This window comes from Stenella coeruleoalba (assembly GCF_951394435.1).
Source record: "Stenella coeruleoalba genome assembly, chromosome: 16".
In the NCBI taxonomy this organism is placed as follows: Eukaryota; Metazoa; Chordata; class Mammalia; order Artiodactyla; family Delphinidae; genus Stenella; species Stenella coeruleoalba.
Genome location: NC_137162.1, coordinates 58,538,670 through 58,557,742, shown reverse-complemented (window position 1 = coordinate 58,557,742; position 19,073 = coordinate 58,538,670). Strand labels below are relative to the sequence as shown.

General features: G+C 35.9%; 1 protein-coding gene across 6 annotated transcripts in view; it reads left to right on the top strand.

The window, feature by feature from the left end:
• The window catches only part of ADK (adenosine kinase), a 502,280-nt gene that overhangs the window by 54,568 nt on the left and 428,639 nt on the right, over positions 1 to 19,073 (top strand). For all 6 annotated transcript variants that reach the window (XR_013824278.1, XR_013824279.1, XM_079900202.1 and 3 more), the window contains exon 3: positions 10,915 to 10,968. Coding sequence is in view for 4 of the 6 variants with exons in the window: in XM_079900202.1 (XP_079756328.1) it covers positions 10,915 to 10,968 (54 nt within the window). In the remaining 2 variants the exon portion in view is untranslated. The remainder of the gene's footprint in view (positions 1 to 10,914; positions 10,969 to 19,073) is intronic.

Below are 19,073 nucleotides of genomic sequence, written 5' to 3'. Positions count from 1 at the left end.
TTTAAAAGAAAGATGATCTTCGGCTATTTTGATTTTTGTTTAATGAATTCCAGATTCTTAGAATTTGAAATAAACTGGTATTGAAATTTGAATTTGAAATAAACTCTGAATCTTTATATTATTTCATATTAAGTAATTGGTTTTGAGTTGTTCTGGAGCTTCTTCAAATAAGACCTAAATTATGGATGCTAAATGAACATAGACTCATTTATAAAGATTTCATTTTGCCCCAGATATTGTAAGACGGTATTCCTCGTGGCTTCTCTGATTTTCAGACCTGATTTTTTTTTTTAAACAACCTTGGTCTGTCTGTCTTTTTTCTTTTTTAATATTTATTTATTTATTTGGCTGCACTGGGTCATTAGTTGCGGCATATGGGATCTTTAGTGGAGACATGTGGGATCTAGTTCCCAAACCAGGGATCGAACGCAGGCCCTCTGCATTGGGAGCACAGAGTCTTAGCCACTGGACCACCAGGGAAGTACCTCCAGACCTGACTTTTAAGGAAATATTGAGGAAAATGGTATTCTTAAGGCTTACCTAAGCATGGATTCATTTTTAACAGTTCATTTGAGCTCAGTATACATTTTTTGGAGCACCTGCTTTGTGTTCAGCATTTTGCCAAATACTGGGACTACAGTGTTAAATAAGTTTCTTGCCTTTAAGCAGCTAGTAGTGTAATTGAGGAGACAAATGTAGAAAGAAATTGATTCATATACTGTGGCATTATAGAATACAGGTTAAGATTGTGCTCTGGAGTGACTTGTAGTTGTGTGACTTTGGTTATATTTCTTAATCTGTGGAAGCTCAGTTTCCTTGTGAATAAAATAGGAATATTATAGTAGGAATATTAAAATAGGAGTATTATAATGTGAGGATTGAATGAGATAATTTATGTATTTGCCATGTGCTAGCTAATATTATTGGCTACTAGACAGCTTGGAATGTCTCACATCTCTGTTACAGACAGTGGAGACAACTTGAGGGGGGTTAATAAGCAGGCGGATGACATGGTCAGATTCACGTTTAGAATGCTGTAAATCACTGTGTCTGCAGTAGGTCAGAGAATTTGAGGAGATAAATTAGAGGAGGCTGTAGTGATAGACGTGTTGAGAGATGGTGACCTAATCATTACAGTTAGGAGAGAATGGTCGGGAGAAAGTTCAATAATACTTCAGTGTTATAAAGGTAAGACTTGATGATTGATTTAATGAAAAGGGCAAAGGAGTCAGGGATGACATTCCAATGTTTAGTTTTGGTAAATGACTAGATGTTGTTATTTATAACTGAGTTAGGGAGTATGGGAGGGGGAGGACATGTTAGAGGGGATGGAGAGATTGAGTTGTTTTGTTCATGCATGAGATGAATGTGTGATATCTAGGTGGGCATATTTAGGAGAGAGTTTGATTTATGTTTCTGGTGGGTAGAGGATTCATGGTGGGAGAGACATGTAATAAACATTATATTTAATTGTAATTTGACATAATGCCATTCAATAAATGTTAGCTATTTTTACCATTATCATCATCATCATTATCACCACCACTGCTGCCACCATTATTAAATAGGTAGTGTTTAAAGCAACCAATAGATAAGCCTTTCTAGAGGAAGGGCATAAAGTAAAAGGAGAAGTGGGGTGGAAGATAGAACATTTAATGGATGGGTAGATGAAGAAGTATGGTAGGAGATGGAGAAGAAATGGTGAGCTTGTAGCAGGAGAACTAAGATAAGGTCTCACAAAGAATAGTGACTTTGTATGACAGAGTGGTTAATAATATCAGATGTAACAGATTGGTAACATAAAGCCTACAGGAGTCCACTGGCCTTGACAATAGGATGTCAGTGGTGACCTCAGCTAAGTAAATCACAGTGGAGTGACATGTAGGGACAGAATCCAGACTAAAATATACTTAGAAATATATAGGAAGTGTGATACAACGTGGGCTAGTTTTGTTCATGTGGCCCAAGAGCCAAGTGGTGACATCTTACAAGTACCAAATTTAAAAAATTTCCTTTAATGAAAATATGTGGCTGGTTGTTATGAATAATTATCAATGATTTTTTTAAAATACAAAGAGTATAGTTCTATGTGTTTAGGTTTAAATCTAGCTTAATTATTATTTCCTCCAGCTTTCTCTAATTGAGTTTTAATCCTCATCTAGTTGTTTTTTTTTTTTTTTGCGGTATGCGGTCCTCTCACTGTTGTGATCTCTCCCGTTGCGGAGCACAGGCTCCAGACGCGCAGGCTCAGCGGCCATGGCTCACGGGCCTAGCCACTCCGCGGCATGTGGGATCTTCCCGGACTGGGGCACGAACCCATGTCCCCCGCATCGGCAGGCGGACTCTCAACCACTGCGCCACCAGGGAAGCCCCCTCATCTAGTTTTTTAATGAGAATTTAAAATATTATTTTCATAAACCTTGTAACTTATTGCTGTTATTTGCATTCAAACCCCATGGTTTACTCTCTTAAAAAAATTAATTAATTAGTTAATTAATTTTTGGCTGCCTTGGGTCTTTGTTGCTGCCCGAGGGCGTTCTTTAGTTGCGGTGAGCGGGGTTTACTCTTCATTGCGCGGGCTTCTCATTGCGGTGGCGTCTCTTGTCGCGGAGCATGGGCTCTAGGTGCACAGGCTTCAGTAATTGTGGCTCGCAGGCTCTAGAGCACAGGCTCAGTAGTTGTGGCACACTGGCCTAGTTGCTCCGCGGCATGTGGGATCCTCCCAGACCAGGGCTTGAACCCACGTCCCCTGCATTGGCAGGCGGATTCTTAACCAGTGTGCCATGAGGGAAGCCCACCATGGTTTACTCTTAATCTGTTTCTTTATAAGCCTCTTAAATTTCAGCTTTAGTGAAAGCTGAAAGATTAGTGGATTAACACTTTTGATCTCCTTTTTCTTCCTTTCTGTTTTTTTTGTATTTTTTTAAATTGAAGTATAGTTGATTTATAATGTTGTGTTAATTACTGTTATACAGTAAAGTGATTCAGTTATACATATATATACCTTCCTTTTTTAATATTCTTTTCCATTATGGTTTATCGCAGGATATTGAATATAGTTCTCTGTGCTTTCTAATATGTTTTTTTTTTTTTTTTTAATTTGCTTTTTTTTTGGCTGCATCGCGCATCTTGCAGGATCTTAGTTCCCTGACCACGGATTGAACCTGGCCCCCGGGCAGTGAAAGCAGAGTCCTAACCACTGGACTGCCAGGGAATTCCCTCTAATATGTTTTTATAAAAAAATATTTATTTATTTTGGCTGCACTGGGTCTTAGTTGCACCATGCGGGATCTTCGTTGCGGCATGTGGGATCTTTAGTGGCATGTGAACTTCTTAGTTGCACCATGCAACCTTTTAGTTGTAGCATGCATGCAGGATCTAGTTCAGGAATCAGACCAGGGCCCCTGCATTGGGAGTGTGGAGTCTTACCCACTGGACCACCAGGGAAGTCCCTCTAATATGTTTGAATCAACTTTTATTTTACAATTGCAAGAGCCATTTAAACATGTTACGTTGTTTAAAATCTCACTATATCCACACTATCTGTATGATTGATTCTGTCAACTTTATAAAACTTAACAGGAACCATTAGGGTTCTTTGGTTTATATGGTAATATTTGTAGATTTCTAGAATTTTACTCATTTAATTCTCACAGGGCAATCTTAGTTGCAAGTATTTATGGAATATTTTATTATCATCCTGCTATATAGCAAGTCTTAGCTTGACATTACTATTTGTGACATTGGTAGGGCATTTCGTTTATGACTGGGCTGTTCTGGACTTCACAGTCTCTTCAAGGACCTTTCTGAGCCTGAAATTCTAAGTTATGCTAATCTTCAGGGAAAGAACACATCTGAATAAATAGTGTCTGTTTCAGTTTCTTACAAAAGGCCCAAACTTTGTTTTATTACTGTTAGTTGTATACTACTGTTGTTCTGGCATATCTCAATAGTTATCTATAATGTATTAATACATTTTATTTATGTGTTCTGATACTTAATTATAAACCTAAATAATAATACCATTTTCCCATTGCCCATGGTAGGAATGCCATTATTGGATTTTATTCTTTCTTTGCTTCAAGAGTGTCTTCCTTAAATAGCTCAGACAGGATTGAGGGAAGTATTTCTCCTCCTTCTCCTCTCCCCTCCTCCTGTGTCCCTTCTACCCCTCCTTCTCCCTCCCTTCCCACTTCCCTTCTTCCTACTTACTTGTCACCTGTTGCTGTCAATATTTATATAATAAAGTATTTAAATTAAATTTATTTAAATTTTTTTGTACAAGAAAAGTTTTCATGTAATCTTTGGAGGCTTACAAGTTCATTGGTTGAAAAGTTTAAGTGGAAACTGTATCCGGATGAGTATCATAACCACATTCTAAAGTGTTGTATGTAATTGTTTTTAATATAGTTTTTCTAATTTCAAAATAATATCCTTATTATGTACATTTTAAAAACACAAAGAAAAAAATAAAAATCATATGCAATGATATATAATATTTTGATATATATGTTTCCAATTCTTTTTGGGAGTATATTGCAAGCTTTTTCTTTTTTTTTAAAAAAAAGTATTCATTCATTCATTTATTCATTCATTCTGGCCGCGCTGGGTCTTAGTTGTGGCATGCGGGATTTTTTTTTTTATAAATTTGTTTATTTTATTTACTTATTTTTGGCTGCGTTGGGTCTTCGTTGCTGCTCATGGGCTTTCTCTAGTTTCAGTGAGTGGAGGCTACTCTTCATCGGTGCGCGGGCTTCTCATTGCAGTGGCTTCTCTTGCTGCGGAGCACGGGCTCTAGGCTGCGGGCTTCAGTAGCTGTGGCACGCAGGCTCAGTAGTTGTGACGCACAGGCTTAGTTGCTCTGTGGCATGTGGGATCTTCCCGGACCAGGAATTGAGCCCATGTCCCCTGCATTGGCAGGTGGATTCTTAACCACTGTGCCACCAGGGAAGTTCCAGGATTTTTTTTTTTTTTTCATTTGTGGCATGCGGACTTCTTACTTGCGGCATGCAAACTCTTAGTTGCAGCATGTGTGCAGGATCTAGTTTCCCGACCAGGGATCAAACCTGGGCCCCCTGCCCTGGGAGCACGGAGACTTACCCACTGGACCACTAGGGAAATCCCTCTCCTTTTTTTTAAAAAATACAATATTGAACCATTTCCCCATGGTTGAACTGTAATTTACTGATGCAGTTGGGTACGTTTTGGATGGTGTAATAGTTTACAGTTTTACTTTTCCATAAATTATGCTCTAGTTGACATCCTTGTATACAACTGTCTGATGTTTCCTTAATGGAAATCTGTAGTTGTGCAGTTGTTTCAAAACAAGTGAAATACTTTAACAACTCCCCCCCCCCCACCAATCTACTTTTGAGCTAATTTAATTATTCATTTGGTAGAGGTGGAGGCATTCCAAGAAAGGGGGGAGGGGTGAGCCTTTATATCTGTTAAATAATGTGCTGGGCCCTTTTCAAGTATTATCTTTTTTTTTGTTTTTTAAAAATTTGTTTATTTTATTTATCTTTGGCTGTGTTGGGTCTTTTTGCCCGGGGACTTTCTCTAGTTGTGGCGAGTGGGGGCTACTCTTCCTTGCGGTGCGTGGGCTTCTCATTGGAGTGGCTTCTCTTGTTGCGGAGCACAGGCTCTAGGGGTGCAGGCTTCAGTAGTTGTGGCACACGGGCTCATTAGTTGTGGCACATGGGCTTAGTTGCTCCACGGCATGTGGGATCTTCCCAGACCAGGGATCGAACCCGTGTCCCCTGCATTGGCAGGCAGATTCTTAACCACTGCACCGCCACCAGGGAAGCCCCCTGAAGTATTATCTTTTTTGATCCACATAGCAACCCTGTCACATAGGTAGTTTTATCCTCTTTAGAGAAATTAAATGACTTGTCTACTTAATGGCAGAATCAGGACAACGACACAGGTCTTTGACTTTCAATCTAATGTAGTTTCATTGACTCAGAGGCTCTCTTTGTGGAGACTAGAGGCAGGGTAAAGAGGGCCCTTCCCTGTGCTCTCTCCTGCTTCCTCATTTTCTGCTGATTGTTGTGTATTTCTTTTCCTTCTGGTAAATTCAGGTAGAAAAAAGGTTGAGAAATACCACTATACCATTTTGCTGTCTCTGGCTTTTTTAGGGACTATGTTCATGTTTGAATCAAGAAATGGATATAAAAGCAGAACATCTGTTTAATCATGTTTTTAGGAAACAAAACCCAACTAAAAAATAGTCTGTGCTTTGTATTATTCTGGAAAAGACGTAGTAGAAAGTTGAAGTATAGCGCTCTACTTTCTACTTCCTACTAAGTTGAATTTTCCTTTTGACGTTTATTAATTTAAAACTGAATACTCAGAGAATAAGTTAAATGTAATAGATTCAAAAGGCTGTGTATCTTTTTTTTCTGCCAACAGCAGTTAGGTTGGCAGAACAGCATACATTAAATGAAAATAAGAACTACATATAATTATAGCCCCACATTTAAACAGACATTTAACAAACAAACATTAACATTAAATGTTTCAGTGAGAAATAGCTCCATTTCATTAGTAAGAATTATGGACCTGATGGTGTATTTACTTTTACATTTATAATTCTAATTTATATCTTGCCTACTTCCGAAATAAATTTGAGGCAGTCCTTTTAGTATATAACTGTGTCCTCAAACCTAGCAGTCTGGCTGATTCTGGGTAGTATATGTATAGGTCAGGTTCTTAAGAAGAAGGGTGCAAGAGTCAAGGAAGAGATAAGCAAGATAAAATTGATAAAAAGCAGCAAAGATGAAGAAATGTAAAGGTTATTGAGATCTGATGGAAAATTCCCTGGTTTGGGGCAGGGGAAAATCAGATCAGAGACAGAAATACTATGGGAAGACTGAACATTTTGAAGTTTGGGGTTAGAGAACTAATTTGCCTGGAGGATAGTGCAAAATGGATCTTGCAGATTTATTGTTGAGGACCTGAAGATGTACTCTGTGAATCTGGCGAGTAGAATTTCCCTTTGGGTGATTTGATAACAATTAGGCTATCCTAGTCTGCTTCTTGCCTATACTATGGATCTTTTTTACGGGCCACCTTCACTATTGCCTTCAAATTCTTGTCCTCAGACTTTAAAAGGGAAGGTTGTTCATGGGGAAGGAGCAAAGAAGAGATGAAATAGGAGAGGAAGAGAATGTTGGGCAACAGATAAAAGCTGTCCGTTTTTTGACTCTCTTATGAAGGAGACTTATTACTACCTCTTTTCTTTATTATAATAAACATTATACATTATACTTAACTTTATTGTAATACTTATCACACTATGAGCAGTTACTTTTATTCTGGTTTGTCTACTGAATTGTGAGGTCCTTAAGGGCAAGAAATGTTTGTTCTTTCTCTTTTACTAACCAGCTAGAGAAAGAAGGAAAGTAACATTGAGTTCCTATTTTATATGTACCAAGCACTTTGCCAAGACATAGATATCATCAAATCCACGGGTTGAAACTTTTTAGCTTCCATAAAAATTTTTTTTTTTTTTTTTTTTTTTGCGGTACGCGGGCCTCTCACTGTTGTGGCCTCTCCCGTTGCGGAACACAGGCTCCAGACGTGCAGGCTCAGCGGCCATGGCTCACGGGCCCCGCCGCTCCGCGGCATGTGGGATCTTCCCAGACCGGGGCACGAACCCATGTCGCCTGCATCGTCAGGCGGATTCTCAACCACTGCGCCACCAGGGAAGCCCCATAAAAATGTTTTGATGAACAAGTACTTCCTCACTCATTAAGTTAATATTTATGATTTTTATATTGTAATGTTAAATAAAACTGATAAATCACTCTTAGTGCATGCTAAATACTATTGTGGTTTGATACCTACCATGATTCATTTATAAAAAGACACAAACAGGCTCTTTTTAAACATTTAAAAAATTTATATTCCTTTCTCTGTTTAAATTCGTATCTCTATCACACTTTTCCCCACCAGATTTTATCCTTATGTGGTGTATTTTTATGCATGGATTATGTTTTGCATGTACTATACTATGCATACATTATGAAGGCAATATATTTTTATGCATGAAAGCCTTTCGTGCATATTGATCACCCTATTGTATGTCTCTGCAACATATATATATGTGAAGTCAAGTTTAAAAGAAATTTCCTAGATTTTAAATTGTAATTAGCATATAGTTAGTAAAACAACATAAATGTATTAAAATGTTAAATCATTATTAAACAAGAAAATAAGTTATTGGAAATGCATGTTTGAATGAGATGGGTGAAGCTGATCTTCAATGTTTTTCAATTAATTCAACCTTTTGTAGATAAATAATACTCAATGCTGCAGTAAGACAATGGTCAGCATCAATTTTATTTCCCCCTTTTTTCTTCAAGAGGTGTAAATCCTGAGCAATTTGTTTACATAATTAATTGAATGGTAATGCACAGTTTTGTTTCAGTAGTTGTCACCCAGTTATTTGAACTCTTCTGTCATCAAATGATTTATCATCAAAATTATTTTTGTTTATCTGTCAGCTGGTAATTTGATTAAGTCCTTCTTCAGTTTCGTTGAAAGCAAAGACTAGAAACCACCTGACTTGCCAGGATCATTAGAGTCATTAGAGACATGCAGTTCTGGGATGTATACCAAAAAAGGCTTTATTAAGTCTTCTTAATATAATTATATTAGGTAGTAATTATATCTATTAGCGTTTTACTTATAGGCATTGTTCAGGAGCTATTGAGAAAAGCTAAATATTGTTAACTTCAGTATACCTATGTCAAAAGGATATTTTTTTGATAAGATGTTTTTATCAGATGACTTAAAGATTTTTTTTTTTTTTTTTGCCTTAAACATGTTTTAACCAAAGCCATTTATTCAGTTTAAAGCCATTGTCTGCCTTGGAACCTTGCTGGCAAAACTGTTCTTTCATTGTCAAAACAATCAGATTGACTTTCATGATCTAAGAAGTCTGACTTTATTTTTCAGTTCAAATAAATGATTTGATTTGTGTTCCTGTGACAGCCATGTTTGATATTTAATCCTTGGTAGATAAATGGAAGGAGACTTGTTTTAAAAGTGTGTTGCTTGGGACTTCCCTGGTGGCGCAGTGGTTGAGAGTCCCCCTGCCGATGCAGGGGACGCGGGTTCGTGCCCCGGTCCGGGAAGATCCCACATGCTTCAGAGCAGCTGGGCCCGTGAGCCATGGCCACTGAGCCTGTGCGTCCGGAGCCTGTGCTCCGCAACGGGAGAGGCCACAACAGTGAGAGGCCCAAGTACCGCAAAAAAAAAAAAAAAGTGTGTTGCTTGGAAGAACTGTTTTTCTTGTTCTTTTTAGAAACTCTCTGAGCTTTGCTTCACAGAACTCTCCCTGAAAGGTAACGTAATCTTTGATGATGAACATAGGCTAGAAATGATGAACTTTTAAAATGAAAATTGTAACCAACTTCTGCCCCATTCTATAATATATCTGAAAATAGAACATCCTATCACAATTACTCATTTTTAATTTCTATCTTCATTCTTTACAGTAATTATAGAACAGGAAGCCCTGTAGTCAGTTTGTAGTAATTTAAGTTAAAGAAGGCTTTGCAGACAAAATATTATGAATCATTCCTTGTTTAATACTTAAGAGATTTTTATATCTAGGCAATGCAGTTTGGTTTCATTCAGGATGGACAAGAGGTATGCCATTCTTTTTATAAAGTGAGTAAAGACTTGTGGAAGGGGAGTCAAGTGAGGAGAATTTGGATGACCTCTCCGTTTAGACCTCTGATCCATTGTCAGGCAGATTAGTTTTAGGAAAGGAATGAATACAAGTGGAAATTGAAGACCTGTCCATTGTTGTTTATCTATTTCAGTGTACCCCTCAGAGAGTCTATTTACCTTCAGTAGTATAAATATATGATATTGGAAGATCCCTGTTCTAATATTTATGGTAGCCTCTATTTTATAGCCAGGGAAACTTAGACTTAAAGAGGTGAAAGAATTGGCTGTGGTCATTAAGCTAGTAAATGGTTTAGTCAAGAACTCCAAAACTTACTTTTCCTCATATGTCTCACTACCTAGTACATAGTTTGGTACACATAGATGTTTGCTATGTATTTAATAAAAGAATAACTTCATATTGTTTTGTGAACTATTAAATACTTAACATTTTAGTAGTCTCTTGAATTTTGAACTGCTGCGTGAAAGTAACAGATGATTCACTGCAGAAGAATATTGAAGATAACTCACATTTTTTTTTTTTTTTTTTTTTTTTGCATTACGCGGGCCTCTCACTGTTGTGGCCTCTCCCATTGCGGAGCACAGGCTCCGGACGCGCAGGCTCAGCGGCCATGGCTCACGGGCCCAGCCGCTCTGCGGCATGTGGGATCTTCCCGGACCGGGGCACGAACCTGTGTCCCCTGCATCGGCAGGCAGACTCTCAACCACTGTGCCACCAGGGAAGCCCGATAACTCATATTTTTAAAGCATGATCAAGTTCATCTCCCTTTAGTTCTTGAGGTGGTGTCTGTGGAAGTGACTAATAGACCATCAAAGAACTTAGGCACTTTGGGGGACTTCCCTGGTGGTGCAGTGGGTATCCATGTTCCCAATGCAGGGGGCCTGGGTTCGATCCTTAGTCAGGGAACTAGATCCCACATGCATGCCGCAACTAAGAAGTCTGCATGCTGCAACTAAAAGATACTGCATGCTGCAATGAAGGTCCCACGTGCCTCAACTAAGACCCGGTGCATCCTAAAGAAATAAATAAATACTAAAAAAAAAAAGAACTTAGGCAGTTTTAAATGTTTTATCAATTAAGATAGAGACCTGTTAACAGTGTAGTAGTGTTTATTTGATAGGGGTCAACTGGCCGTATGTTGATATCACAGTCAGATGTCCATGAGGCAAACGTATGTTTATATGACCAGTATATTTTTGTTTCTGTGTTAACAGGTATTCTCTTAAACTGAATGACCAAATCTTGGCTGAAGAGAAACACAAGGAACTGTAAGTGCATTAAACCCTAGGTTGTACATAATTTACTCTGTCTGTGGAGTAGATACATGTAAACAATCTGATTTTTAAAACTCTGTGTGGTATAAAATATAAAGATGTAATCAATATTATGACCTTAATCCTAGTAGGATTAGGATAATTTATACTACATAAGGTTAACACAGGAAATAATTGTTCCTATGCACACATTAGAATATGGAGTATTGTATCCCATCCTCTAGACTAAGGGCATATTCAGAAATAGGTCGTTTCATCTTCTTTCCCCAGATAAAATGTTAAATTGTCATTGTTAATTTTGGCTCTTGCTCAGTTGACTTCCACCCTTTGCTTAAGGTGGAGAAATATGATTTTGTTCGTTGTCTTATGAAAAAGTAAATGCCTAACTCTGTTTAGCACAAGGTAAAACACTTTAAATATAAATAAAATTTTGTTCCTTTAAAAAATTTTAATGTTTGTAGGATCCTATCTTTCGGGTAGGTTAGCTGTATACATGATTCTGGGATATCTCTGTTGCTATTTTTCTGCCCTGTGGTAGTATCTAAAAAGATTACTACCTCACAGGAACTGTGAGGTTTTTAGTTAAAAATTACAGACTTGGGAGTTTTAAAAATTCATCTCAGGGACTTCCCTGGCGGTCCATTGGTTAAGACTTCGCCTTCCAACGCAGGGGGTGTGGGTTCGATCCTTGGTCAGGGAGCTAAGATCCCACTTGCCTCAGGGCTAAAAAACGAAAACATAAAAAACAAAAGCAGTATTGTAACAAATTCATTAAGGACTTAAAAAATAATGGTCCACGTCAAAAAAAAAATCTTAAAAAAAAAATTTCATCTCTTTTCAATATCATAGGTTTGTCCAAAGAGGGAAGCTAAAATAAAGTATATGCTTCTGTTTTCTAGTAGGCTACTTTTTTTCTCCATTGTGCAGTAAGAAAGTTCTGATAATTGTAATTATTATTGAAACACCTAATGTCAAATAATAATGTAGAATTAAGTTTGAGGAATTTGAGGCTAACTACGTCTACAGGTTGGACCTCACTTATTATTATTATTTTTTAATTGAAGTATAGTTGATTTACAGTGTTGTACGGACTGCGCTTATTATTGATGATAGTCAACGTTCTATCTATCCTTTTTATAAATACATGGGTGAATTTTACAAACTTCCTTGGGAGTTTCCTTAATGTTTGACACTCTCTTATGTTAAAGATATTTTAATATCTAACTCAAGTCCCTCATGGTTTAGTTTAAATGTAATCTTCATTTGTACTCAAGTTATGGAGAATAACTTTTTCTGTAGATTGAGTGCTTCAAGACTATTATTTTCTTCTCAAGGTTAAGTAATGATTTTTCTGAGTACTTTTTAAGGTTCTATTTACAAACACTGTCCTGAATCTTTCCAAATTATTTTCTTTCTTCTGTCTTATAGAAGAGATTATAGTAAATGTTAATCGTAAAATGGTAGGCTCAATGTGTAAGAAAAGGATTTAAGAGTTCCTAGAGTTGATATATCCCATTGTTATGCTAGCCTTTCATCAGTATTTTTATATTTGTCTTCATTTGATTATAATCTCCATCGTCGATTCTCAAATTTATTGTTAAGGAATTTTATATAATTTCTTTCTTTACTGCCTAGTCAGTGAGGGTAGGTGATTATAACTGTACCATTGGTTGGTTGCTTACTTATAGGTTTGGTAACAGAACTTTTTTGTTTTGGGAATTAGGTAGTCAACCTAGAGGTTCCTTTGGCCCTCGGAGACTATGACCAATATTAAAAATACCAGAAAACTGCAATAGTGTGAATATTTTCATATTATTTAATATGTAACCCATATGAATGTGTTAATTCATTTATAGTTTCTTTAGCTGTCTGTGATATAGTTCACTCTCATGGATAGACTAATTTTTTCCTTAGATTTTATTATGAAAAATTTTAAATGTATAGTATATAATTACCCATATATTCGCCACCTAGATTTTATCATTAACATTTTACTCTCTTTTTCACCTTATCCATTCTTTTGTCTATCCATTACTTCATCTGCTTTTTGAGTGCATTTCAAAAGTAAATTGCAGACATCAGTATGTTTCCCCATAAATATTTCAACATGCATACCATCACCTAGAATTCAGTAGTTTAGAATTTTTTGCCTTTACCTGTAAATATTTTCATACAGTGAAATGCACAAATCTTAAGTGTACATTTGCTGAGTTTTGAAAAGTGCATAAATGTTCATAACCCAGTTCTCTATCAAGAAATTCCCTTATGCCTCTTTGTAGTCACTCTCTGCTCCTACCCTCCGAGAGGTAACCCTTATTATGTTTTTTTTTCTACTATAGATTAAGTTTTTCCTGTTCTGGAATTTCTTATTAATGGAATCATATGTACGTTACGTTTTATATAATACTTATTTCACTCAGTATAATATTTTTTAGATTCTTTCATGTATTAGTTAATTTTTTTATTGCTGATTAACATTCCATGATTTATCTGTTTTCTTATTGGTGGACGTCTAGGCTGTTTCCTTTCATCTGGATACTATGAATAAAGTTGCTGTTAATATTTTTGTATAAGTCTTTGTGAACATGTTTTTATTTCTCATGGATAATTACTCAGGAATAGATTTGCTGCTGAGTCACTAGGGTAATAGTATATTTGGTTCTATGAGGAACTACTAGATTTTCTTTTAAAGTGGTACCGTTTTACATTCCTACCAGCAATATATGAGAGTTCTAGTTGCTCTACATCCTCATCAACATTTGGTATTTGTTGGTCTTGCTAATTTTAGCTATTCTGGTGGATATGTAGTGGTATCTCAGACTGGTTTAATTTGCATTTCCTTGATGACTAATGATATTGAGTACTTTTTCATTAGCTTATTGGCCATGTATATTTTCTTTGGTGAAGAGTCTGTTCACATCTTTTGCTGATGAAAAAAATCAGATTGTTTTCTCCTTTTATTGATGACTTGTTGGAATTCTTTATATATTCTGGATACCAGTCAATGTCAGATGTATGTTTTACAATTTTTTCCTCCAATCCCAGGCTTACCATTTTTTCTTAATAGTGCCTTTTGATAAGCAAGTTTTAAATTTTTAGTCTAATTTATCACTTTTTACCTTTATGATTATTACTTTGATCATCTAAAAAACCTTTGCCCTCAATTTATGAAGATACTCTTATTTATATTTTTCTTTAAACACTGTATGATTTGAGCTGTTTTGTTTAGGTCTATGATCTATTATGCATTAATATTTGTATATGATGTGAGGTAGATTCCAATGTTCATTCTCCTTTATCTATATGGATATCTAGTTATTTCAGCACTATTTGCTGAATAGACTTTATTTGTCCACTGAATTGTTTTGTTGCCTTTGTTGAAAATAAAATAACTGTCGAAATATGGGTTTATCCTGTTCCCTTGATTTACTTGTCACTCTTTATGCTAGTCACACAGTATAGTAAGTATTGAAGTCAGGTGCTGTAAGTCCTCCCACTTTGTTCTTCATTTACAAGATTGCTTTGGATGTACTAGATCCTTTACATTGCCATATATTTTAGAATCAGTGTATCAGTTTCCTCAGAAAAACCTTTTGGGATTATCATGGGGATGTTGAATCTATTTGAGAGAGAATTGACATCTTAACAGTATTTAGTCTGTCTTTTAATTTCTCTCAGCAGTGCTTTGTAGTTCTCAGTGAAGAAGTTTTGCTTGTCTTTAGGCCACATGAATTTTAATACCAGCCTTGCTTTATGACTATGAATTTCGAAGCAAAAGATTGAGGGTTTCAAATTATATTTTCACCTAGAATGTGTTAAATTTGGATAGATGATTTTTTTTTTCTCACAGTGCCTGATATGTCTTCTGGATATTCCGTAGCAGACCTTTGGTAGGGCAGTCCTGTCTCGTTAACAGTATCTGGTATAAAACATACTAGCTGAGTGTAAATAATATGTACTTTTCCAGAATTTTCTTTCTTTTATGTTAAGCCACTTGGAATATCTTCTGGATTTGATTGTTATATACTTTTTCTTGTCATTGTCCTTGCAGATTTTATTCCTCTTTGAATATATTACATAGTAATTATTTTATAAGTTAGCATTTATCACTAAAAGTATATTGGAGTTATTATTTTTCTACCATAACTACATATTTAGCTGTGTAGGAAAATTAGTTATGTCCCTAATCTTTGCCAGCTATGGTTAAAAATGAATATCATTAGGCCATACCACAGACTGGAAAAGAGAGATAGGTATTTAGCTCAAATCTGTCATAATTCTTAGAGAAACTCTTCAAGGCGTGTAGTGTGATGATAGATTAATAGCTCAAATTTTTAATCTAATGGAAGTGCTCTGGAAAAAAAATTGTATGGCGTTATGACAGGAAAAATACATTTTATTGATTGAAGCAGATTTTCAGGTTAGACCTTTTCTTTTGTCACTATTTAGCACTAAAAAATCACATCTTTTCTAGGTTACTCTTTGCTTTACTTACTTTATTTCAATTAAAAAAAGATGTTGGAAAGGAGTCTAAATCTTATTAGGAGCCAAATGACCTATGTGCATACTTAATATATACACATTTTATAGAAAACACAAAATTTTCAATTCTCTTAAAAAGCAAGTGCCACACTATTGGATTAATCTTAAATGAGCTATTCTCTTTTTCTAGTGCAATTAACTAAATTAACTCTGTGGAATAGTATGCAGTTATTTATTTTATTTTATTTTATTTAACATCTTTATTGGAGTATATTTGCTTTACAATGGTGTGTTAGTTTCTGCTTTATAACAAAGTGAAACAGCTATACATATACATATATCCCCATATCTCTTCCCTCTTGCATCTCCCTCCCTCCTACTCTCCCTATCCCACCTTTCTAGGTGGTCACAAAGCACCGAGCTGATCTCCCTGTGCTATGCGGCTGCTTCCCACTAGCTATCGATTTTACATTTGGTAACGTATATATGTCCATGCCACTCTCTCACTGTGTCCCAGCTTACCCTTCCCCCTCCCCATGTCCTCAAGTCCATTCTCTAGTAGGTCTGCGTCTTTATTCCCGTAGTGCCCCTAGATTCTTCATAACCTTTTTTTTTTTTAGATTCCATATATATGTGTTAGCATACGGTATTTGTTTTTCTCTTTCTATGCAGTTATTAAAATGTTTTTAGGAAAATATTTAATATCGTGATGATTTAAGTAGGTGAAAAAGATTGCTTGTAGATATCATAAAAGAGAATTGTAGTAGAATAGTAGATCTGTGGGTGATTGATAATGGGTGAATTTTAATTTTTTTCTTTGTACTTTTATGTGTTTTATTTATTTATTTATTTATTTATTTATTTATTTATTTATTTATGGCTGCATTGGGTCTTCATTACTGCACACGGGCTTTTTTCTAGTTGCGGCCAGTGGGGGCTACTCTTCGTTGTGGTGTGTGGGCTTCTCACTGCGGTGGCTTCTCTTGTTGTGGAGCATGGGCTCTAGGTGCATGGGCTTCAGTAGTTGTGGCATGTGGGCTCAGTAGTTGTGGCACATGGGTTTAGTTGCTCGGCGGCATGTGGGGTCTTCCCCGACCAGGGCTCGAACCCGTGTCCCCTGCATTGGCAGGCGGATTCTTAACTACTGCGCCACCAGGGAAGCCCTATGCTGTTCTAGATATGAAGTATATTTTCCCTTTTGTTACTGAATGAATTCTCCTTATTGACTATTTTTTTATGTCAAAATTGAATTATTTTGTTAGAATTACCCCTTGAATTTAAAAGTTTTATCTTGGAATATGTATATATAAGTTTTTATTGGTTTAGGATTATGATGAAATGGAAGAAAATAAATGAATTATGTAAGAGGTATGAAGCAGAGGTATTGGAAAGGACACTCTTAGACCTTAATCTTTGGTTCAGTGTAAAAATATTATAATTTCTTAGAGAACAATGCCAATTTCTAAACCAGCAGGGGAGATTTTTAAGTATTTAAGTGGCATGTTTCAGAACATGTTCAGAGCCCTTAGAGACAATCAGTAACATCTGATATGCTCTTAAATTCATTATTATTGATGGTGTGGCTTAGTAATTCTTTGAAAATATCAAGATTGTCTTGTAAGAGTAGTGTTAGAACTGATTGCCTATAAAGCTGATAGATTTTGTTCATGGCAAATGCCAAAGAGAACAAAAACGCCTGGGAAGTGAAAAGTTAAAATTGAAATAAAGAACATCTAGGACCAGCAACAAGGTTAAGTGGTTAATATGATTTCAATATTCATAAAAGCTGCAGTATTTTAAATACCATGAACATTTTTATGATCCCTTTCTCAGGGCCCACTTTCTTTTACATATTTTAAATTATAGAATTTAAGATTCTAGAAATGAACCCTAGAACTAATTATTCATATTTTATGATGAATGGGTGAGATCTACATGATAAAGTGACTTATTATAGGTTACACTGCTCTTTAATGACAGCGCTGGACCAGAATTCAAGTCTTGTGATGCCCATTTAAATGCTTTTTGTATCACACCAAGCAGCTCCCTAAAAATACAATAATTTTTTTAAATAAAAAGGATCGATATTCAGTGCAAGTCCCAGTACTAACTGATTATAATGAACCCAATGGCTATATCAAGGCTCTCAATGGCTGATTAATTTTACAGTATTATATTATGCTTTAGAAACCACCTCAGACTCATTCAGTGAGTTGAGGAGAGTCAGGTATACTATGTATACCTGAATTCCAAATGCAAGGCACTTCTCATTCTTCCAAGGAGATGGTATAATACAAAGCTTTTGGGCCAAGTTGACTCTAAAAGCTTTTAGAGAAGTTTCACAACCACATATTATGTGAAATAATTTTAAAATTCTTTTTTCTTTTTTACTTCTCATTTGTTTGAACATTCAGAATTTTCATAATCTTTGTTACCAGTAGAAGAATCTTTTTCTCTAGAACACAGCAATCTTCTTTGATCGAAGTTGTTTGATTCCACGTATGATCCTTTCATTGGACATTTTATCCTAAGATACAGATGCCTCTTACATGGGAAACATTTTTGTTCTTCTTGTTGTTTGTGAAATATTTTTGTAATTGAGTTTTTAATATATAGTCATGATCTTTGTACAGTAGCTGTTTACTGTATTGCTTTTTAAATTGATCTTTAAAAAGCTCTACAATAACATTCACCATTTGTGCTTATGAAGCTGTGCCTCCAGGAATAAGTACTAAATGTGTGTTCAAATTCTTTGCTCTTTGTTTTTTTATACTAATATCATCAGGTGACTTCTGTAAGAATCCCAAACTAGCATTGATTGAATTCATTCCAGGCAACTATTAATGGTTCTAAACTAATCTGTGAGCAGAGTTCACCCCTTTGGTGAACTTTTGACTGTGCTCTCACTTTAGAATTCTAGGATTTCATAGTTTCTTGTTATCTGTTGTTATAACTGGATTATGAAACTTTCGAAAGGTTTGCTTAAATATTGTTTAAAAGAAAATTATTAACTCTGACATAAAGAAGTACTCATTACAAGAAATAATTTTAGTATTAAACTTTGTCATATATTCATGCATATATGATAGATGAATGAAAAATGTATGTTATTAGTGGTAAAACCTTAAAAGCCTCAAAGGATTAATCCTAAATTGCCACCTTCTGTTTTTGAAGAAATGTATGGTGCTCTGGATTCAGCACTAGAAGAAACTGAGTTTATGTATGTTTTGCCACAGATTGTATCCTTGGTATATCAGGTAAGATGCAATTCTGCTATGAGTAATGAGAAATAAGAAACCTATTATAGGGATTAAACCTTACTTATTGCAAGAAAAACTAGGGAAGTAGAGGTCCAGAAAGGATTAGAGAAAAGTCACTAACCAGTCCTGGTGTGTGGATTAATGAATTGGAGCTTTCAAGAAGCAGCTAGGAATGTATAGCTGCTGGAGTAAACTGTGAGGAGAGTTGGTGGATTGTTGGCTTTTTGAAGCTACCACTTCTGTGAGTTTTCAGTGGAGCATTTGGTGATGGGCTTAGGCCTGGTTGGAAAGGTGAGCTGGAGGTAGAGTGGGGATACATAAGGATAAATTGGAATTCCTCCCATACCTTTCTGTCTT